The sequence below is a fragment of the Onychostruthus taczanowskii genome, unplaced genomic scaffold (assembly GCF_017590055.1).
Source record: "Onychostruthus taczanowskii isolate IOZ18803 unplaced genomic scaffold, ASM1759005v1 scaffold2, whole genome shotgun sequence".
Lineage (NCBI taxonomy): Eukaryota > Metazoa > Chordata > Aves > Passeriformes > Passeridae > Onychostruthus > Onychostruthus taczanowskii.
Genome location: NW_024499239.1, coordinates 18,787,278 through 18,811,165, shown reverse-complemented (window position 1 = coordinate 18,811,165; position 23,888 = coordinate 18,787,278). Strand labels below are relative to the sequence as shown.

Sequence of the window (23,888 nt, the reverse complement as noted above, 5' to 3'; positions counted from 1 at the left end):
CCTTTCTCACCATCATTCTGTCTCCATTTTCTGGCAAGTTGCAATGTACTTACATTTCCTTTGCTCCTGACTGCATCAAGAGCATCTGCAGCCAAAGACTCATTCATACAAATATAGCAAATCTGAGACACCAAAATGCTTGTCACACAAAAAAATACTGTCCTCAGAATGTACATCCATTAACAATTTGCATTCTTACATATACCAGATGGTGCCTGTCAGAATCAGGCCTCCTCACAAACACACTTAGTCCACAACAGGCTCTGCCATGGCAAAGACACAGTGAGGCAGAGCAGCTTCTCTGACTTTTCATTCTCCACAATGCAGGAAATGTTTTAGAAATAAACACCAAACTAAGGCTTCTTCAAGTCAGATCTTTGTTTTCAGCACTGTGAAATTAAAACCAGAACCTTGGATTTCTGTCCAGATTAGTGTTTTACAGCATTACTCTTTTTAACACAAGAGGCAGAACAGAAGTCAACCAAAACTATGCTACCAAATGAAGCACCTAAGTATGAATGTAAAATATAAATGAAGTATAAATGTATAAATGAAGTACCCTAAGAATGAATACTATGGAAATGAAAATCCACAAAAGGTTATTTCAAAATACATGTTTCAACCACTAAATAGTCTGACAAAAAAGGTACTTACTGCTATCAAGCCAATTTTCATATAATCTATTTTATGACTTCCTCTCTCCATCAAGCACATTTTTGAAGTGATCACCAGTTTCATGGCTTTTGGTTACTGGTAGGGGAGGAGGCAGGCTGTCTGCCATTTCTTAACATGTTATTGATTTGCATTAAATGCAAAAATCAAAATTACATTAACCACATCTCTGTAATTTTCTATGAGAGTCAGAAAAGTTACTACTGACCCTCATTACCTTTTCATCTTCTGCATACTTTTCTCTCTAAAATGATCAGGCTGCAAAATCCTAAAGTCTTCATTGAATTATCATCCTGTTTTGGCTCTTTCGTGTGTGTTTGTGTGTGCCTATACACACATGTGTATATATACTCTGTCTACTGACACACACAGGGTAAACACTGTAATGACTTCAATTAAATACAATTTTATTTAAATATATTCAAGTTGAAATCCACTAGGACTTTTTTTCAATTACTCCCAATAAAGGGAGTCAAACTTGCTTGTTTTACTCCAATACTAATGTTGACAGAAGAGATTAGGCTGGAAGAGCAAGTGTTCCATATCCATGTGAGCAGATTGGCCTTTCTGCATACACCTACTTTGAAAAAAGAAGGTAAGCAAAACTATAAACAAGCTCCATAACTGCCCATGTGGACTATTTATCAGGCTACATACAAAAAGAGAACATCCTAATGAACACATCTACCTCATCTGACAAGAAAAAAAAATCACAGGTTCTCAGATGTCTCAGACAATTCAGAAAACTATTTTAAAAAAATTGAAGTGGTACTAGAAAAAAAGTATTTATTTGTATCTCAACAATTTTTATAAATATTCCTTACACACAAGCAATCTACAACTTCAGCTACAGTTCACAGAGTATTTTTATCTTTTTGTAGAGACGAAATCATGAACATTGTATGGAGCAGCTTGAATGCCTCAGCACAAATATTATTTTAACATTATCTTTCACGGTCCAAAATCTATTCATTATTCCCTCAGACCAGCACACAAACTTAAATACAAAAACCCAACATGAGAAATGTGTTTCAAAAATCAGAAATAAAAGATATCTTACAAGTTACTTTAAAGTATTACTTCCCTTTAATTTTGGGGGAAAAAATAAAAAGTCTGTATTTCTTTCATGCAATGCAAGTGTTAAACTATCTACAAAGCAGCTTTAAGTAAAAACATTTTTTAAAAGGTTTAAAGGTTCAATTCTCTGTTTGAATATACATTATTAAAATTATGACCTGCAATTTCATTAATGACAAAAAATGTACAAGTTTAATTGTATGAGCAGGCAACAGAAGTCAAAACAGCTCTGAAATAAGTCTACAGGTTGCAGATTATAGGTTAATGATGAACACTAAAGATTTGACAAGGTGACAGAGGTCAAAGGTGAAGTTATTTTTCAACCTTTCAGATCTCATGTAGTTTTATTCTTTCAGAACTGTAGTTGAATAGTTTCTTCCCTTCTCTGTCAAAGATTATTAATAAATTCACCTCCCTTCTTTAGCTCTGCAACTAAATTTCTCTATATAACATAAATTTAGTTCTAAGTAATGTTTGTTATTTTCAGCTATGTGGACATGTATCAAGAGTGTAATTTCTGAAGTTAAGAATCAATCATCAGTATTCCTGTAGTCTATGTATCAGACCTATATTTTATTGTTCATAAAACGAGCATACAAAAACAAACATATCCTCAAGAAAGACATTACTTCTTGCAATTATTTCTCTGTATTTGTTTCATATTCAAATTAACTTCTATGGTAGTTAGAGTGCTGACCTCAATATTCTGCAACTTTGAGAGCAGAGCAAATTACCAACAAAATTGTACTTTGCATCACTTTGTTAGGATAATAAGTAATGGGAAAATGGGAGGTCAGAAATCTCCCAGTTAGTCAATTAGCAATTTGGTAACTGAACAAATATTCAAGCAGCTTCACAGTGAGCAAGAATGTGATGGTAGAGCTGTGGAAGGTGGTGGGAATAATCACCAAATCTTCCCCACTTCCTTGATTACTTTTCCACAGCCTTGCTGGCACAAGTGCCTGTGCCACCAATCTGACCAGGAAACCTCTCTGGGTTAACATTTCCTCTGCCCCAACCAGGTTGATCTCAGGAAACTGATTCATTTTCCCAAACCAGTTGTCCACATAATCACCCAAATGCTTGTGCAAGCACAAGCTATGACTAGGAAGGTGTGGCAAGCAGGAACGCAACCAGGCTACAGAGGTGGGGTAGTTTTCTTACAGCAGATCAGAGTATTTATAGTTCTGTAAACTAAAAACAGTTTCCCATTTTTGCTGTCTGAAAAATCTCCCTGAGAGCTTCCTTTAACTTGTGCTACACATCATTCTTTCTTTTTAAACATTGCCTTCAACTGCCTCTCCCTTTGTCCATTTTCTGCTCAACTACACAATATCTGCTGCCTCTGTTATCTTCATTCAACCTGCTGCCTTCACCTCTCCTCACCTGCTCTAGTCAGTGCACTTCAACTCCACTTCCACTCAGTCATGTAACCTGGAAAGTGAACAGTTGCTACTACACATGGCTTTTTATTTAGGAATTCTGGATTGTACATGTTGCATGCACAGAGCAAGATGGCTTCTGTCCACATATTCCAGTCCTTCCTATCCACACACAACACAAAGTCAACTTACAATTTTTAGGATTACCTTTATGCAAAGCTTTGTGGTAATTTCAACTCAAACTGGTGCCCCTGACAAGAATACGGAAGGGTTTACAGAAAGGAAAGCATGACACTACATAGTACAGAATCCCTTGTGAAATCATTCTAACATACACCAATTTCATAATTCACTAAATAAAACTAAAGAATTCTTAGAGAACTCTTGGCAAACTAGCACTTTAAGAAGCCATAAATTAAAATACAACCATCACAAGCAAAATATATCTAGCACAAACAAGGACAGAATCTATTAAATAGTCCAAACTTACTTCATCAGAAGCAGAGCGAAGACACTGGACAGCAGCCTGTTTTTTCATTTCCTCTAGTGTTAGATCAGAGCACTTTTTCTTACTCTTTCCCCATTTCTTGTAAGCTCCCTTTTCCCAGCCCAGGAAGATGTCATTCTCCTAAAAGCAAATAAGAAATTACATTATTTAAATACATTAATATCTCAGAGCAGGACTACAAATAGCAGAGCAGGACTACAAATAACATACTGAGCAAAATGAAACCAACCCCTTTCTATCTGCTAAAAACTACTTTTTGCCAAATTAAAGATTAGTTTGATTACATAAAACTTGCACTTACTATTCAGAAAAGCACATGTATCTTTCACAGGACACAGAGGCAACTCACACTTCACTGTAATATTTTCCAATTTTTGCAAAGTATATCCACAAAGGCAATTTTATGGCCAACTTATGGTTGAAGTATTACTGTAATTTACACAAAATATGTTCGTTTCACTGATCTCTGAAATAATGAGAAGCAAGTAGTTCAGAGAAGTAAGATCAAACTTAAGAGAAAGTTAAACAAGCCGGAAGAAAATGCAGTGTTAGATCCTGAAGCCTTCAACTCAGTGTTAAAACGAACATGACTACAGCTAGAGATAGCAGTACCTATCATAAAATAAACCTGAACTATTTCAGAAGAAAATTCAAGTATTTGAGAAGTGAGGGTGAGTAGGTGGGGTTGGCTTCTAACACATGTAAGAATTATGAAGAACAGTAACATCTAAGCAGAACGCTATTGTACTATATGCAATCATCTGAAGATACATAGCATCCCTATCATAGGGCTTTTCAGAATTTACAAAATTTATTACCAGACTTGCTTGTTCCTCACTGTCTGTTTCACATACATGATTTCCCATATTCAACTCATGAAAGAAATATTTTGGCTATCAGCAAGATGGTCTTAAACATCTTCTCCAGACAGATGCACAAACATCTGATGCTTTTCAGCCTACCTGTTTCAACCTTTTCCATGTATGTTACTGCTTCCAAAGAAAACCAAGCTAAGGCCTACCATCATTTAAAAGAATTCCTAGTTCCCTATGGTTTTAAAACAAAGTAAAACAAGTTGTCAGAGCAAATAATTGTCCCTGTGTAATCAAAGAACAAGATGGGAAAAAAATGGGGACCAAGAGAGACCAATCATCCTCAGAAGCAGCCACTGAAGGGCTGCTATTTGTGACTTCATGAGAAGGAGCAGAGCAATTTGATGGATTTACTGCTCTTTACAAGTCTTACTTGAGCACCAAAACTGGAGAATTGCAATTAGTGCTGAAAGAGCAAAAAGCTACCAGTCACTCTGATTTTCCTAGCACTTGTGCAAGGTGCCAGTGATTCACTTAAAACCAAAAATTTGAACAGGCTACTATGCTGTTATTAGAAGGAATAACAAAAGAAATAATAGAAAAGAATTTAAAAAATCAGAGAATAGGTTTAAATGACTGTGCATATCTACAATTCATTTTTACAAAATAAATTTTTAAGTAATTTCCAAAATTGCAGTTTATATATTTCTTTATACAATGAGGCTGTAGAGCACTCTAACTCTTCCCAATATTAATGGGAAAGAAAACAAACTGATGAGAACCAACTACCCCCCACCAGCTCCCAAAATCCCTCCAGCTCATTCACAAGGGCACAGCTGCAAATAAGTAAATACAGACCCATTCATTTATGTGCGTGAAGATCCAGGTACACCAGCAAATTTGCACTGGGTTAACTTCATTTATTCTGACTTTACGTGGAAAGTTCACAAAGGCAACAACTGCAGTAGGAAAACATTCCCAAAATGCTATGTATTACTGTTTTTCTCTATGCTAACAAAGGTTTGCTTTGTACTGATAGATCACAGCTTCACCAACTATCTGTCAGCAGAGCAGCAAGAACCTTTATGCTCACAGAAATTTATAAAGCATTTCATTCAGTCCTTCACACATGTAATTTGAAAAATATTTGACACTTGTCTACAAACTTTTCAACTTTTAAAAACTGAAAAGTCTCTTTTAAGAGATATGCAGTTTTTTTAATGGGGGAAGGGAAGCTAAATGGAATTCTCTCTCAGGCCCCCACCCCAGAGCTGTGGTATCATGGTCTCATCCCTCCTTCCAGAGTGAGTGAATTGTTTGTGCACTCTGGGAACATCATGGCTTGTCCTTCAGGATACAGCAATTGAGGACATAGCTCTGACAAGATTCTCATTTTCTTTCTACCTCTTTATACAATGCACACTGAAAAAATTTTTGGACACATGGTTTTCAGTCACACCTGGATGCAAAGTTTAAAACTTGGGTTTGGATTATTTTCCCAGGTCAAACTCAAAAGTTTTATAGCCTCAAATTTTACAAATCTAGCAAACACCATGAATTACAGCTATTCCATGAAAAATTTTGCAGTTTAAAAACTTCATCTAAACTATAGTATTTATCAGCATTATATATGTATTGGATACTGAGGATCTTACACCTTCTGTACACAAATTAAACACCATACCCATAAAACCCTACAGAACAGTGAAGAAAAAAAATAACTTTAGGCATAATTCTTGTGTATCAGAACCATTCTGGATCAAAGACAAAAAGGTTTTACAAAGCCCAACATTACAGTAAAATGCCTGAGAAACAAGGAAATGTAACACACCCTAGAGAGTGAGTTTGTAGAACGGTGAGACACAAACGGAGTGACCTTCTTCTTTTATGAGGACTAAGTTGTCAAAAAAAAAAAAAAAAAAAAAAAAAACACAAAAACCCAACAAAGACAGACAACCCAGTAGTTTCCAATGGTTTAAATTAGTTAAATAAGTCTCTTAATTTTTTCCCCCCTCTCTTTTACTCTCTGTCTTCAGCAGTCAGGTGTCCATCAGTAGGTTTACTGCTTAGAAGGAAAAGTATTAAGTTCATAACAAACAGGAAAGAAAATAGCTCAGCAAAACATTCTCTATGCATGAAGACAGGTAAACTACTTCTTTCACATAGAAAGAATAACCAAGAACTTCTGATCTCTTCACCTCCTAGGTGCCTTCATTACCATGTTTCCTAACAGAACTAGAGATTATAATATAATGCTCATTTTAATGCAAGAGCTCTACATTGGTTGCTGAACTTTTCACAAAAACAATGCCACTCTGAACTTACAGATTTTAAAAGTGTGCATGCACACAGAAGAAAAACTAAAATTTTGCTTACAGAGTTCAAATACTTAAACCAGACTACCATTACCTTCATTTTCAAGAGATGATCATCCAGTATTAAAGAGGTATCCACAGAAAGCCAATGCCCTCTGGATACTGAAAAAACCCCTAAGGTCCTATATCTAAACTACTATTTAAAACTCTGCTCTTCAGAGTCCTACTATCCCCTATCTACTATGTAACTAGATAATTTCATTAGAGATTTTCAATCATGAAGACACTGAAAGTGCAGTTTCCTGACAAAATAACTTCATAATTATAATTATGGCTAAAAAAAATTGATGAAGTACCTGTATTCTTCTCACTGGTGGTGCCTCAAGAAATCCAGTATTTTGAATGCTTAATTCAATTTTAAATTAAGATACAGGCACAAATATTAGAAAGATTTTGAAATAGTTTCTTTTATTCAACTATGCAAAAGCAATTCCACCACTTCCCTCTAAACTAGAAAAAGCAAGTTTCGTAGTGATTCTCCTTTCATTTGCTGTAAAGAGAAATATCTACTATCCATAAGAAAACTAATGTAACACCTTGCTATATGACTGAAATAAAAACATTATGAAGCTCATGATTCACAAAAATGGCAATATAGGAAGGGAAACTTAACCTGTTTTTAAAAAGAAAAAAAAAATTGAAGACTTGACAGGCCAGTCAGTGTCACTCCTGTGCCTAGCAAGATCATGGCACAGATCCTCCTGGAAACTGTACTAAAGCACATGGAAAATAAGGAGATGACTGGTGGCAGCCAACATGGCTTTACTGGGACAGATCATGCCTGACAAATTTCATGGCCTTCTAAGACAGGATAACAGCTTTGGTGGGTAAGGGAAGAGTAAATGATGTCAACTACTAGACCAGTGCAAAGCTTGTGACACTGTCCTTGCCTCTGGAAAGACATGGATTTGACAGGTGGACCACTCAGTGGATAAGGAATGGGCTGGATTGTCACACTCAGAGTTGTGGTCAATGGCTTGATGTTCAAGTGAAGGCCAGTGACAAGTGTTTCTCTGAGTCTGTATTGGTACTGATGCTGTTTAACACCTCTGTCAGTGACACGGACAGTGCGATCAAGTGCTCCCTCAGCAAGTTTGTCAGTGACACCAAACTGAGTGGTGTGGCTGGCACACTGGAAGGAAGGGATGCCATCCAGAGGGACCCTGACAGGCTTGAGAGGTGGGCCTGGGTGAACTTCATGAAGTTCAACAAGGCCAAGAGCAGGGTACTCCACCCAAGCTGAGGCAATTCCAAACACAAATCCAGGCTGGGCAGAGAAAGGATCACAAGGAGCCCCAAAAAAAAGGACTTAGGGCTGTTGGCTGACGAGAAGTTGAACGTGAGCTGGCAATGTGCAGTCACAGCCCAGAAGGAAAACTCTGCCCTGGGCTGCATCCAAAGCAGGGTGGCCAGCAGGCAAAGGAAGGTGATTCTGGCTGTCTCATTCTCATGAGACCCCACCAACAGTACTGCACCCCAGGTCAGTTCCCAACATGAGGGACATGGACCTGTAGAACTGAGTCTACAGAAGGGCCACAAGAGGGCTGGAACACCTCTGCTATGAACACAGGCTGACAGAGTTCTTTAGGTTGTTCAGCCTAGAGAAGAGAAGGCTCCAGGGAGACTTACAGCACCCTCCAGTACATGAAAAGCCTACAGGAGAGCTCAGGAGGGACTTCTGACAAGAGCATGGAGAGACAGCACAAGGGGAAATCTCTTTCAAATGAAGATCGACAGGTTTAGATTAGATATTAGAAAGAAATTCTTCACTCTGAGGGTTATAAGGCACATGAAAGGTTGCCCAGAGAAGCTGTGGCTGCCCCTTCCTGGAGGTATTGAAGGCCAGGCTGAGAAACCCATTCTTGTGGAAGGAATCCCTGCCCGTGGCTGGGGACAAGGAACTGGATGGTCTTTGAGGCCCCTTCCAAACAAAACTATTCAATAATTCCATGACAAATTATATAGAAAATGGAACACCACTGCCTCTTTGAGGATTTCACAATTGAGATTTGGGGAAAATTGCAACAGATCACAAATTATTCAACAATGTTATTATAAAGACCTTCAGTGATCTTGCCTGAAAAAATGCTTCCACTTAACTGAGATTCAGGAAAAACTCTCACAGATTTCTTAAAGCCACAATGGTGGATACCTTTTCATAATGAAATTTATTATAAATACTGAGAAAGATCTGGTGGACCAGGATCAGCTTAGACATTCCTTACAGGCTGCCTCAGACTGAGGTAAAGATGAAGAGATAATACATAGGTGAGACAGTTCAGAAAAAAACACAAGAACATGGGCTCAAACTCAGCTAGTATGCCCCAATGCAAATGCAGACAAAGACTACATTTCAGAGAGCAGCATAAGTTTTCTCCGTGGCAAAAAAACATTGCTAAACACAGAAATAGAGAGGACTGGGAAACTTTCTTTAATGTTAGATAATAACTCCAAATCCAGGTATTATCAGGGAAATAATTCATCTTAGACTCATAGTGGTAAACCAGGGAACCATCTATCCACTAGATGGTTCACTATAAAGTCACCTTTTTCCCAGATGTCCCAACCAGAGAATTATAACCCTGCAGAGCCCGACTGTAACAGAACAGCTGATACTGTAGCAGATCACAACATGCACTGCTATGACCTCAGGGTATTCAGGATGGCAGGCAGGGAAGAATTTTACTTATCAAAACTAATCAATCCAAGTATAAAATCCTGTAATCTGAGTTTCTGTCAATTATAAACTTTTGCTTATAATCCTACCAGTTTGAAAGATCGGTCTATATGATGTTCACTAATTAGAAGTTACTTCTAGGCTAAAACTAAGGAAAAGAAATTTGTCACACCCACTCCAAAGAATGAGAGAACATGCAAATGCTGCATCTGTTAAAATCTTATGTTTGTTGAGCAGACTGCCTTTAGACTTTTCCCATTAAAGTAAAAACAGAAAAGAAGAAAATTTAGCAAGGCTATAGCTAGAGCTATAAAGGCATCATTTTACTTACACATCTGACTTACACTGCAGAAAAGAAAGCCAGAAACTCAACAGAAATGGTCACTACAGAGTCAAGGTGTCTGAAAGGGGCATGTCATGACTGGAGAAGTTATTTCATAACATTTATTGCTTTCTTGACTTTAGAGATAAGGTTGTGTGGCAAGCATCACAGACCACTGTAATCATCTGATTTCAGAGAATACAGGCAGCCCATGTCTATGCCTGGCAAGTGTACTGTCATGCAATGACATATACCCAAAGAGCACAAAGGAAGTATCTCAATTATGCCCAGAAATCCAAATAGTACAATTGCATCAGCACAGAGAGAGCTGCAAAGAAATCCTGACTGTTAGGAGGACTCACCAACCTGGCACTTGAGCTTCCATCTCTGCTTTGTATTACGTAAGCCTTTGTGAGAATACATTAGCAGTCATAACTTGATAAAAAAGCAATGAGCAGCTCAACATGATCACTCACACCAATACAAACGCAGCAGAGAGTGTGGAAATAAAGTTTCTCACATAAGCACAGTCCTTGAGAATGAATGCTTTTCTTCTGCATTAACACATGAGGTGAAGCTGACTGCCCTGGAACCCCTACAGTCTGCACAAATACAAAGCCTCTGTGAGCCTACTTCTGAGCTAAAATCCCTACCACCACAATTCCCACCCCGAAAACAGAATAGAGAATACAAACTCATAGTCCTTGATACTCCAAACCTGTCCTGTATCTAACAGTCAATGGACAGAGAAATACAGAACAGGTCAGTTACTGCACAATTAACAAGACAAACGCCAATTAAAAATCAATAAATAAGTTTCCTGAGCTACATGCTTTTACAGTAAAGACATTTCAGCCATCTTCCATTGCTTAAGTGAAGAAGAATCCATATCCACCTAATTTTTCTGAAAAAATGAATACTGTACAAAAAAATTATTTCCCAGAAGTTGAATTATATGGCTGTCAGCTATAGTACCCCCTTCCTAGAAAGGGATGGAGGGCAGGACCACAGCTAAGTTTTCCTCTATGAAATTTTAAACTTAGTTATATAAGCCTTTAGAAAGTGGTTTAACTTTTGTATGAATAAGCTTAATGGGCATATTAATTTCAAGATACAGTACCATCTTCTAAATATGATTAATTGGTCCTTTCTTCAGTTTACATGTTTATGTATGGGAAGAAGAAGGGGGTTATTCCCATTGCTGCAAACATATACATTTGAGTAATCTAAGGATTTCAAATTAGACATATAAAAAAGTACAGCTAAAAGTCTTGGTCCCCCTCCTACCTACTCTTTTCTTCATACACTGATTCCCACAATTTGAAATTTACATACTTAGTTGGGGTACTGACTAAAACACTATGGTCAGAAGATTTAAAAAATTGTTCCTACACAACTGCTTAATAACCAGTATAAGATTATAAGTACAAGCTTAAGATTATACAACTCAGTAAGCAGTAACACAAACTAAACAGAAAATGCTTTACATTCAAGAAATTTATTTCTACATGCTGCTGGTGAACTTTAAAATTTACTGACACATGTGTACAGCAGTCACACAGCATTTCCTTACTGTAGCTGAACTCACTCTGCATATTTAATGCCTTATCAAAAAATGTGTTTGAGTGACCCAAAAGCATTTCTTAGGGATGATAAAAGAATAGGTGTAATTATACTAGAAGCAGCATTGTTATTTTTGTCAAATAGGCGTACCAGGCAGATTAACATTCAACACATGGTTAGTGGAGTGCACAGGACCAAATCTTCATTTCTCCTCCTCTCTTTAGGTTATGAATGAGACATACAAAAACACAAAACACATACAAAACCCCACATCCTCTTCCACCCAAAATATACATGGGAAAAACTAGTATCTATTACTAGAATATAAATCCAGACATCAGGTCCCTCTACTGGGTTAATATGGGATGGCAGGAGAACTAACAGCACATTCCACTGGATCTGGGAACCTAGCAAGTGCACCCAAGTTCAGTCACCAAAGTGTCCTGTGTCCTTAGCACATGCAAGCCAAACATAGACTAAAGCTGGCAAAGATATCCCCATCCCATGGCACAGGGAGAGGCCAAAATCATTTATGGACTTAAAACCACAAGGTAAAGCCCTCAAATATGTCACATATGGGCTGAGGTGTCCCTTCCGCTGCTCTCTTTTTCTCTCAATATAAAAAAGAAAACTACATTTTGGACTTTAAATATGTACGAAAAAGCAAGAATAAAAACTATGATCAGAGTCCACAGAAGTGTAACTATCATTCTGGAGACTTTTTATGACACCTTATAAAAGATTACCTGAATGGAACTACTTCAAATCAGTCCACAAATAATTAGTCTTCCCCAAAAAAAGCCTCCCTGTTAAAAATTGAAAAATCAAAAGGAAAAATCTCAACCCGGTCACAAATTACATAGTTTGCAGTGCAATAGCCAATTAATTCAGAGAGTTAGGAAAACATAATCTTTTTTTTTTTTTTTTTAAAAAAAAGGAGTTTTACTTTTGAGGTTCAGAAAAAAAGTGTTAACTTCCAAAAATGAGCTGAAAAAAGTAGATCAAAAGCAACAGAAAACACTTGATATGGAAAGTATGCATAACAAATGCCTTTCGATCTTCCTGCTGCATGACCAAAGGCTTACAAACAAAGCCTTTATCTCACAGAGTGTCTAGCTGTTGGGGCTAGGTTTCGGGGGTTTTTAAATAAAGGCTCTATCCCTTCATAAGGGATAACAGTCTACAGGATCAAATCTATAGCTCTAAACCATAAATTTGCTATATTCAAAATCAGTTAACCTTACAGTTAGTATGTGAAAGATACAACATAGAATGTTGATTTTAATACTGTATAAAGAATGATCAATGAAATGATGTTTCACACTAAGTATATTTTAAGGCAATGCCTTCTGCTTCACACAGATTATATTATCTTAATGTGGTATTTACTGTATCATAAACTGGTTTGAGAACACATGCATCTACAAATATATTTTTAATCAGCATTTAAACAACAATCAAATCTTAAAACCACCTAGTTGGTTTGCTACTAGGAAACTAAGAGCAAGGTATTCTAATCAAAAATTCGTCTAGCATGAAGTCAAAAGGCTGTCTCACAATGTTCAGATCTCCACCAACACCAATTCTGTGGGTCCCCAAAAGTTAAAAACTTGACAGCAATTTCATTATTGTCTGCTTAACTTATCCAAAGTAAGTAAATTCATTAATAAAATGCAAATGGCGAAAACATGTATACTTGGCAGAAACATTCTGCACTTCACTTACATTAAAGAGTCTGTAAATCCACATAGATTTTATGAGGTTTTCCTTAATGGACCAGAAGTGACTAAAAAGACATCTATCTCGGCACAAAATACAAGTAATTTCCAAACATTTTGAAGAGACCATTGACAGGCCTCAAAAAAACCCAAACTAAACTGAACCAAGTAAACTCCCTAACACACCTAAATAATGAATGTCTTATCTGAATATCTTATATAGCATGATTCAAGAGATTTCTTTAGTAATATTTAGGCCATGCAGACATCTAATAAATGTGTAAATCAACTTGAGAATTGTTCTCTAGAAAGATGGTACACAAGCAACATCTTTGGTTGTAGGAAAAAAAAGGGCAAGTCTACCACTGGAATACTTACTTGTCTTCTGATATGACAAACCTCAACTAGCCACAAAACTCTCAAAACTATTTCTATGGATTGTATCACAGGAATCAAGGAAAATGTGCAAACCCAATTCATACTATCTTTGTATTTTCTATTCCATCAGTCAATACTGGGGGGAAAAAATCCCAAAGAGCCTCCTACTTCCGCCCACTTAAGCCCTCGCATCAGCAATATCATTGGTGCCAAAAAAACCTGAGGGGAGAGGGAAATTAAAAAAAGAAAAAAAGAGTACACAGTCAGAATGAAGTACTTCTTAAGAACTTTTACATCTTGAGCTCTTAGACTCACTTCCAAAAGTAGCAAGTATGGCTTGGATAAGAATTGTGCTCTAGGTGCCAACAATAACTAAGTTACCTTCAGTACTTGAGTATTTAACAACAAACCAACATGCATTCAAAGTGTGTATATTTAGAGAATTTTACAACAATTCTTGATAGGTATGAATAACACATGTATAACCATAGCAGTCCTGAAGACCCTGGTACCACAGTACAATTTACCATAAACAAGACTCCTTTCTTGGAAATTCTCTATTCCTTTGAAATACAGATGGGCAAAACATACTGGCTTATAAATTTTCCCAATATTTTAATAGCTATTTCAGTTTAAGCCAGAATAGAAACTGCAAACATTCCAGTAAAATTTGGTTGCAGTGTATTAGGGTTGTACTTCCACCTATGTTTTTTGTACTTGCAAAAATCTTCTATGAACTCTCTGGAAATTCATTACTCACCAATCCAACATTTTGTGATACTGAGCCTGAATCCATATAACAATACCCAACAAAGACCATTCTAATTGGGCAAGGCATAGATGTAGCACCAGTAATAAACCCAAACAAAACACAAACAAAAAAAATCATACCCTCACGTACATACAAATAAAGAGGAATGAAAACCAACACAACACCCTCCCCCCACACATCTTTAGTCTTATCTTCTATCCAGACATCAAATTAGCTCACTGTATACAAAAAAAAAATTATATATATATATATATATATATTTATATATTGGAGAAAGCCACACAAATCTGTACCAGAGTAACACTGGAGAAACCCACAGAAGACTGTATCAGAATCAAGACCAAAACCCACATATTAAATATTAGTAACACAGCAGAATGGAATATTCTGCTTATTTGCAAAAAAGAACCCTGAAGATCTAATCAATCAAGACTCCCATAGTCAATCAAGTTTCCCATATTCCTTTGAAATTCTTATTTTAACTGCAAACAGAAGTGACTGATAACATGACAACAGCAATATCTTAAATAGCTGTGTATGCCTAGTAAGGTTGGGAATGGGTTTTCTTACTTTGATACTAAATTTTTTTGTACTTACCTGACAGAACCTGAGTCCAGACTTCAGAGTTCCATTTCCCTGCTACACTTGATGACACTAGAACACTATAAAGCAAGCACTGAAGGAGGCTCCCTGAAGCAACTAAAACAGTGCTAATGATACCATCAACACTCTGAGGAGAAAAGATCTTAATGACCATCTTAACTTCAGTCTGTAACATTTCTAATGAAGATTACAGTATCCATAAGATTAAGACTTCCTAAATTAGTCCTCTTCACTCCCACCCCCCAAAAAAAGTAAACTGCAATGGATTGTTCCTATGCATAATCCCATTGTGAGAACTACACATTCCTTGTAACCTGCTCTGAACAGAAGCCACTGCTGTATTTGGAGGAAAAAGGGGGGGCTACTCACTATCCCCAAAAACAGAGTTCTAAAAGCAATGAATTGCAGAATCACATTACAGCTCAGGATGGAATGGACCTCAAAGAATCATGTGGTCTACCCTTCCAAGGGAAAAGGAGATTAGACAAGACTATCTAGCCCCCTACTGCATCTCAAAAACCTCCAGCAACAGGGATTCTATCACACTCCTGAGGAGGCTGTTCCAGTGAATGACTGTTCTCACTACAAGAAAACAGAAAAAGAAAAAAAAATCTTATATCAAGATGAAACTGCCCCCAGCGCAACATGTACCCACTGTCCCTCGTCTTCTCCATGTGAATAGACTGCTTCAGTCCTTTTTGCAGCTGTCCTCTACGCTGGAGAGAAATCATTGCAATAAGCACACTATTGAGAATAGCTCTTTCTGTGGAAATTCTCTTATCTTTCTTAAAAATTAAAGGAATCACATGGGAGAAAAAAATTCCTGAGATGCCAAGGACCAAATCTTCTGGGAATTAATCTGGGTTAAAGAAACTCAGCAACTCTAAGTATTTTACCCCTAAATTACTTCTCATTTAGGTATTTAATTCCTGTTCTTTTCCTTGACTTCTACCTGAAAACAACACTAGTATATGTTTTTCCCCTTTGTCTTAATATTGTACCCATCACCAAAATTGGATTGAAATTGCTTATACATAAATACATGTTTTAGAATAAAGATTTTCTTGTTTCTGAATAACTTCACCAAACCCAAACTAATATAAAATGTCAGGCGATACAAAGAACCAGTAAGTAACAAACAAAAAAAAATCAGAAATAAATAACAAAACACATGTATTTAAATATTTCCTCAATTCTATGTTAGAAATTTGTACTTGCAGGCTTTACAGACTAAGCTATTTGAAAAAGGAATTAGGGAGCAGTATGTTTCGTAACAGGTGCATCTAATCATTACTACAGAATATAATCCCAAAACTAAATTGGTATTAGGTCTCAAAACTTAGGAAATAGTTATTTGAAGTAGGGTGAACAAACACAGTAGAAGTACGTTATAAAGAGCATTAAACTGAAGGAGGTGGAAAAAAATCTTCCAGCTTCAAAGCCCAATGTTGTTCAGAAGACATCCTGTACATTGGTACCACAGCACCCGCTCAGCAACACAGGTTTTGGCTACCCTGTCAGCATGTGGTATTCTTCTCCCTTTGGCTCATTAGGTTCAGATAATCAACTTGGAAAGTGAACAGACACATTCCTAAAAGCTCTGTTATCAAACCCACAAAGGATCCAGTTAAAGTATCAAAATGAGAAATAAACTGAATGAGATTTTCATAATATAGTTACCCTGCTTCTTGCAAAGCCTGATAAAAAAGAAAACTAATTTTGGCACTTCAGTAATTTGAAATATCGCAGTAGCAACTTCAAAGTTGTGACAGTGGTCTGAAATGGACCGAAAAGAAACACATCTTCATTTCCCCCAAGGCCACTGGCCTATCTCTAAAGCTCCTCAAGTTCTCATGCGGTTTCAATTGGATTTCGTTTTTAATGTCCCCATCCCACATGCTCCTTTCAAACAGGTTTTGGAACCTTTTTCTGACCCTTCTAAAATACAGATATTCATGTCTGACCAAGACCTACATGTTAAGGTACATTCCAGAAGTGCTTACACTGGGATTCCAGAAAGTGCTTACACTGGGTTTTTAAAATTAATACTATTATTATTATTATTATTATTATTATTATTATTATTATTATTATTATTATTATTATTATTATTATTATTATTATTACTATTCGTGGGGTTGTTGCTGACGTCACCTACTGCTGCCAGATACACTTTTGAAAAAATAAAAAAAAAAACTTTTATAGATACGTGTTTCCTGGTTTGCACAAGGGAAGTATGAAGACTTTTATGGATGGTAATGGTTGCTAAGAATTCAAACACTGACAGCATTCTGACATGAATTTTTTTGTTCTTCAGTTACATCTATCTCACAATAACCTGCTCTGCTCTTGCTGGATTTTTAAAAAGATGAACTAGGTGACAATGGAATTTCTGAAGCAATTAGGCAGCAATACTTGAATTATAACCAAAACAACAGTAATGAAAAAGGACTAATAACTAAGCTATCAAATAATAGGTATTTGCTTTTCTTCCTTCCCACTGTCACCACAGCCACCTTCTAAGCAAAGTCTATTTTTAATGGTATCATCAGCCTTTTCTGAAAACACTGTAATTTCTCTGAGTCCTGAATCCATAAAACTCCACTATTAAAAGGGTTCATGATGCAGACAAATTAAAAAAAAAAAAAAAAAAGGTATCAAGACTGAACAGTATGTTCTAGGGTCACAAATCTCTTGCACACTTTTTATCAGCATTCAGCATTTTAAAAGAAATGAATAATGTATGTATAACAATGTAGTTCAAATACCTGAAGACTAAAAGATATCTGGGGGGTGTTTATTCTTTACTGAAAATAGCACAACATGAAATCCATGGGAAGTGATGGGGAGGTCTACAAACTGTGAAGCTGGGCAATTTGACACGGTTTACAAGAATTACATTCATTTACTAATGTTCCAATATTAAATTAAGCTTCTAATCACAAGTAGTGATGGTCTCCATTTAGAACACAGATATTCCAGTGTTAACAATTCTGACATCAATTGTAGCCATGTGAAAACACTGTTTAATGTAATTGCCCATACAGCAACCTAACTATTTCAATCTCAGTTCACCCATCAAATCTGACTCCTGAGTGGTTTATACCCTCCTTCCACCCACACACTTAAAGACAACCAACCCCCCAACTGAAGCATACCCAGGTATAATACACAAAACAAAACTGGTACAAAAACTCACTTTCACTGGACAACATCTAAAATATGTAAATACCTGTTCCTGCAGGTCGTAGTCATAGCTATCATGCAGCAGAAGACTGAGGACATACCGAGTATAAATCATGGCATCAATGCCACACTTCTCTAGCTCTTGTCCCAGCCAGGTCTGCACTGGACCCAAAGCATGTAGCAGAGACATTTCAGAAACAGATACAGGGCCTGGATAAGAGCTTGAGGAGCTTTCAGATGGCAAACCATCCACAACAACTGTACAGATAGGGCGCATGAATCTAGGTGGCTGGCATCCTTATAACGTGAAGCATTTTCTGTAGTTGATTTTCCGTCGATATCTGGAGGTGATTTTCACTCCAGTAAATAGGAGAGAGGCTTGACTTCTAGGACAATCATTTATATTTCCTGGCTGTTAGCCGACTAGAGACGAACATCACTCTTCAGGCATGACCAGTGAATAAACTAAATCCTAATAGCAAACACATATGTAGATGTGTTTTTCTACCTTAATTTCACATTGAGGCCAGATGCAAGTCCCCAGCAGGACCTATAAAGAGGAAAAAATGATAAGTTGTGACAATATGTATCCATACATGAATAATATTAAACAGTGAAAAAAACCATCCAAAGTAGAAAGCAGTCATTTACATACTGCTTACTCCAAACATCTACAGATATTGTAAAACTACTCAGTGTCATTTTGAAGAGTGACAGGAATTAGTACAAGTTTAAAGGTGACTTTTAGAAAAGGTACTTTCTACTGTAGGAAGAGAGACTCTTTCATCAAAGACTTCACAATTAATCTGTCAATTGAAACATGTCTGACCTAGCTTTATGGGAAAGTTGAGATTTTATTACTTTCACTATCAGCTGAAAAAAACCCACTCTCATAAAAGAAATCTATGCTAGTTTGAATAAAGACTGCTTATTTTGCATCACTAGAAGACAATATAATCCTACTGTTTCACAGTGATACCCATTTCTGGAATAGAAGTGTTTTGTTTATAAAAAACTGAATTAATGAAATTCATATGATCAGGAGTTTCATAAATCCTACTACTAAATAGGTACTACTACCTTCAGGTTCAGGTTTTTTGGTGGTGGTGGTTTTTGGGTTGTTTTTTCTTAGTTTCAATTATTTGCCTTGTTCCAGGACAGCAAAACATTTTATCATCTCAAATCTGTCCTTATAAAAATGTAAATCCCTGGAATAACTACAAAAATTTGAGCAGAACATAATTTATCTGTGCCAAAAATTAACATTTAACCCTCTTTACACAAAGCATGCACCTGTCCTACCTGAGAGCTTAAACTCTAAACCATGTCCTAAAATAGACAAACTATCCTGAGACTTATACCACCCACAATCACAAATCAATCTTGATAAGCCAGGGGCAGAAGGTGCAAGCACCACACACATCAGCATTCTGCTCTCGAACGCAGAAAATGTCAGCCCAAAAAAGGCATTTTTGGATTGGTCTACTTATCAACCACATGCCAATCTGGCATTTCTGTAGGCCTTCTTTCTCCTCTCCAGCTTCTTAGCATGAGAAAACAAAGCTCAACTCCAAGCAGGAAATATCCCTTCACTGAAAGGAAACAAAATAGACTCAAGTGACTAAGCAAAATCTGCTGTTTTGTTTCAACCCCAGTGCAAGATAACCAGCACACAACAGACATCACCTAATACAACTATCTGAACTAGATACTGGGGGCAGCATTTCATGTGGGCAGCATGTGTTCTGTGGCCAAACAAAACTGAAAGTCGATACACGTCAACACAACAAAAGATGATACCTTTTAGGAGCTTTCTTTACACCACCATCATGGAATGTATATTCCAGATTTTTCTGAGTCAATTGCAACATCACCAAATAGAAACCCATTACGATCAGTTGCTACTGAGTTTACAAAACCCTTACCCTCTCCTAAAGTGACCTTACTGCTCTGGTTGCAGTGTTCATTTTGAGAAAGGGGATAACACAACATTATTCAATATTGCTCAGCAGCATGTTTCAATTAGTCAAAATCTTTTAAGTAAGCACAAATAACAGTAGGTAGAAACATGCTGCAAGGCACTGGAGGTTACTGCTTCATCACATAATTAGAGAACAGAAAGCACTAGTACTCTAGTATTCTGACCCAAGGTAGTCAAATCCAAGAGCCACAGGTTCAAACTCTTAAGAAGTCCATACTATCTGAATTGTTGAAGAACAACATTCCAGAAATCTGTTCAGTCCTGCTAGCTCTCCACAGCACAACATGTGATGAATGTTCTCCACAAGTCAATGCCACAGTCCTTGTTGGCCCCTCAATCCTATATTTCATAGATATGGGAAAACTTACACTGTTCTTTTATCTTTTTTGAGACATGGTGCAGAACTACCTAAAGGTTCAAGGGAATGGGAGCCTCAGTCCATCCCACTGCTACCAGTTTGATGCTAGAGCCACCAAAAGATGCTCAGAGCCTGGGAAGGGATTGTAGGTGAGCAGGAGAGCATCTGAAGAGCAGCACAAAGGAAATTCTGCCACTCCAGCCACTAAATTGTCTCCATTGGGAGCCCAGCTACAATGCTTCTATGGAAACACTCAAAGCAAACGCAATAAAAAAAAAAGAAGTTAGAAACATGCACATGCCTGCATGTCTATCATCTTACTGGCATCACTAAGACATGGTGGGATGACTCCTATGACTGGAGCGTTGGAAGGGAAGGATATAGGATGTTTAGGAAGGACAGGTACAGGAGACAAGGAGGGAATGTTATCCTCTATGTCAGCAACTGCCTGGAGTGCACAGAGCTCTGCCTCAGAACAAAAGAGGAGCCGACTGAAAGGTTATGGGTCAGGATGAAAGCGAGGGCAGGGACAGGCCATGTTATACTGGGGGTCTGCTACAGGCTCCCCAGCCAGGAAGACTGAACTATGAAGTCATCTATAGACAGAGCAGCCTCATGTTCACAACCTGGATGTTTAGGAAGGACAGGTACAGGAGACAAGGAGGGAATGTTATCCTCTATGTCAGCAACTGCCTGGAGTGCACAGAGCTCTGCCTCAGAACAAAAGAGGAGCCGACTGAAAGGTTATGGGTCAGGATGAAAGCGAGGGCAGGGACAGGCCATGTTATACTGGGGGTCTGCTACAGGCTCCCCAGCCAGGAAGACTGAACTATGGAGTCATCTATAGACAGACAGAGCAGCCTCATGTTCACAACCCTGGTCCTCATGGGGGACTTCAACCACCCCCATTTCTGTTAGAGGGACAAAGCAGAGCATAAGCAATCCAGGACCAGGAGGTACCTAGAATGTGATAATGGTGATACCTTCCTTCTCCCCAAGTTAGAGAAGCCAACAAGGAGAGGTGCTATGCTGGGTCTCCTTCTCACCAAAATGTTGGGGCTGCTGGGGAACGTGAAGGTCAAGGGCATCCTGGGCTGCATGAAACATGAAACAGTGGAGTTCAAGATCCTTAAGGCAGCAAGGGTGCACAGCAAGCTCATTGTCCTGGACTTCAGGAGAGCACAGTTTGGCTTTCTGAGGGATCTGCTTGGCAGAGGGGCCCAAGAAAACTGGTTAATATTAAAGGATCACCTCCTCCAGGCTCAGGAGCGATGCATGCCTACCAAAGAAAGTTGGGCAAAACACCAGCCACCTGCATGGTTGAACAAGGAACTCCTGGACAAACACAAGCAAAAAATGAAGTATACAGAGGGTGGAAGCAAGGACAGGTAGCTTGGGATGAATACAGAGAAATTGTCCAAGCAGCCAGGAATCAGGATAGTAAAGCTAAAGCTGTGATAGAGTTAAATCTGGCCTGAGACATCAAGCTTGATTAAGCTTCTATACAAGAAAAAGCTTCTGTAGGTACATCAGTGATAAAAGGGCCCCTATCTCAAAGGAGACACAGGACACAGACAAGGCTGAGGTACTTAATGTCTTCTTTATCCTGGTCTTCACCAGCAAGTGCTCCAGGCACACTGCCCCACTCACTGGAGGCAAACATGGGGACTGAGAGAACGAAGAACTGCCCGCTGCAGCACAAGGTCAGATTTGAGACCATCTAAGGAACCTGAAGCTACACGAGCCCATGGAACCTGATGAAATGCATCCCCAGCCACTGAGGGAACTTAAAAGGTGCTTGGAAGAAAAATGGGGACAGACTTTTTATAAGGGTCTGTAGTAACAGAGTTTTAAAGTAAAAACTGGTAGATTTAGATTGGACATTAGGAACGCATTTTTGACATTGAAGGGGTGAGACGTGGAATAACTTTTCAGAGAAGTTGTCCATGATCTGTTCCAAGTATTCAAGGTCAGGCTGGGCAGGGCTTTGAGCAACCTTATCTAATGAAAGAAGTCCCCACCCACAGAAGTGAGTGTTGATGATCTTGAAAGATTCCTTTCAAATCAAACCATTCTGATTCTATATGGCAAAGCTTCTGGATACTGAGTTACTTCAATCAAAACTTTGACACATTGTTTTTAGCTCCTTAGCTAAACCTAGTAAGGACTGAGTTTATGCTTCTGCTTTTCCCGGTACAAGATGATAATGGTGCCTCTCTTTTCTATCTTAATACTTAAATAAGTGAGACATTTGAGAAATTCAATTCTTGAGACTTAAGCTAACAACATCTGATTGATTTCTGCTGACCAGTCTTGCTTTTATTAGATGTGGAGGAGAGGGAAAAGACAGCAAGAGAGAGACAGATTACAAGAGGAATTATGAAATCAGACAACAAAATTTTTGTAATTTGTTTTGCACTCCAGCTTTTTTGAATATCATATTCTATTACCTCTTTTACCATTCAGTTACATGATATAAAACCTGGAAATCTAAACAAATTTACTAAATATTATTTAAGAGTTCTCATTTTACAACTCTCAAGTACTTTGTTTCACAGATGGTCTTAAACATTTTCATTATGTTTTAGAGTTAACAGAATTTCATAAAGAGTATTTTTCTATTCCAGTACTAGAGAGACTTTCCATATCAAATTAATATAAGCCACTCAAAGAGTAAACATTTCTGCTGAGAGATGTGCAGCTTGATTTTAGAGATAACACTTTCTGACAAATAAGTTGTTATCCCTCTTAAATCTATTTCACACTGTCTCACTAAAAATAATTTTTCCATCCTCACAAGGCTAGGGCTAATCTGAACAGAGGGAGCACATTACAGCTTAAATAATTAGTGGAAGCCTAGTTATTTTAACTAAGTCAGAAGGAATTCTCCATTTCCAGCTATAAAATATGACAGATGGACATGCCTTATAACAAGAATTACCAAATACAAATTTAAACATCTGCATCAATACTTTCTGAAAACTACTTTTTACTTACAAAGTAAAAAATACATGTTGAAACTATTTCAAAATAATTTCTCCTTACTCCACTTCTTAGTATATTTTTTCCTTTTAAGTAACCTTCAGTTTTTGCAATACTAATCAATGACCTTAACAAGGTCACACTAGTTAAACTGTCAGCAGCTTAACCAGTAGAGGCACAAGGGCCAATTTATGAGGCATCTTCTAAAGGACTGAGAACACAATATTGCATAAACACTCTAATTTTTCAACTCAGACTGTCTTAGAATACATGTATTTCTCAAAATTCTATTCAGTGTGATAGACACTAAATACTCTTTTGATCCACCATAGACAGCAGAAGAATATAACTAAGCCTTAGTCTCCTTAGATCCAGCTATGGCAAAGCAACAACTTTAAATTACCTATAGCAAGCAATAGAAAGGAGGATCAATCATATGGAAAGTGATGCTGGAGCTCTCTGTTGTAGGTTTGTTCCCTACAACACAGCTGCTCTTTCATGGTAAATAACCTTTTTTGAAGA

The 23,888-nt window shown here is 37.6% G+C and overlaps 1 protein-coding gene across 12 annotated transcripts in view; it reads right to left on the bottom strand.

The window, feature by feature from the left end:
- Positions 1 to 23,888, bottom strand: part of KIAA0232 (KIAA0232 ortholog) — a 65,988-nt gene that overhangs the window by 28,653 nt on the left and 13,447 nt on the right. For 4 of the 12 annotated variants that reach the window (XM_041402564.1, XM_041402573.1, XM_041402563.1 and 1 more), the window contains exons 2-3: positions 18,092 to 18,595; positions 3,622 to 3,759 (exon numbers count right to left, since the gene is read on the bottom strand). In XM_041402564.1, the coding sequence (XP_041258498.1) occupies positions 3,622 to 3,759; positions 18,092 to 18,322 (369 nt within the window). In that variant the 5' untranslated portion in view covers positions 18,323 to 18,595. Of the gene's footprint in view, positions 1 to 3,621; positions 3,760 to 5,309; positions 5,411 to 14,853; positions 15,442 to 18,091; positions 18,596 to 23,888 lie in introns of those variants that run through there. The other 8 variants (XM_041402561.1, XM_041402565.1, XM_041402567.1 and 5 more) reach the window with 6 other exon arrangements.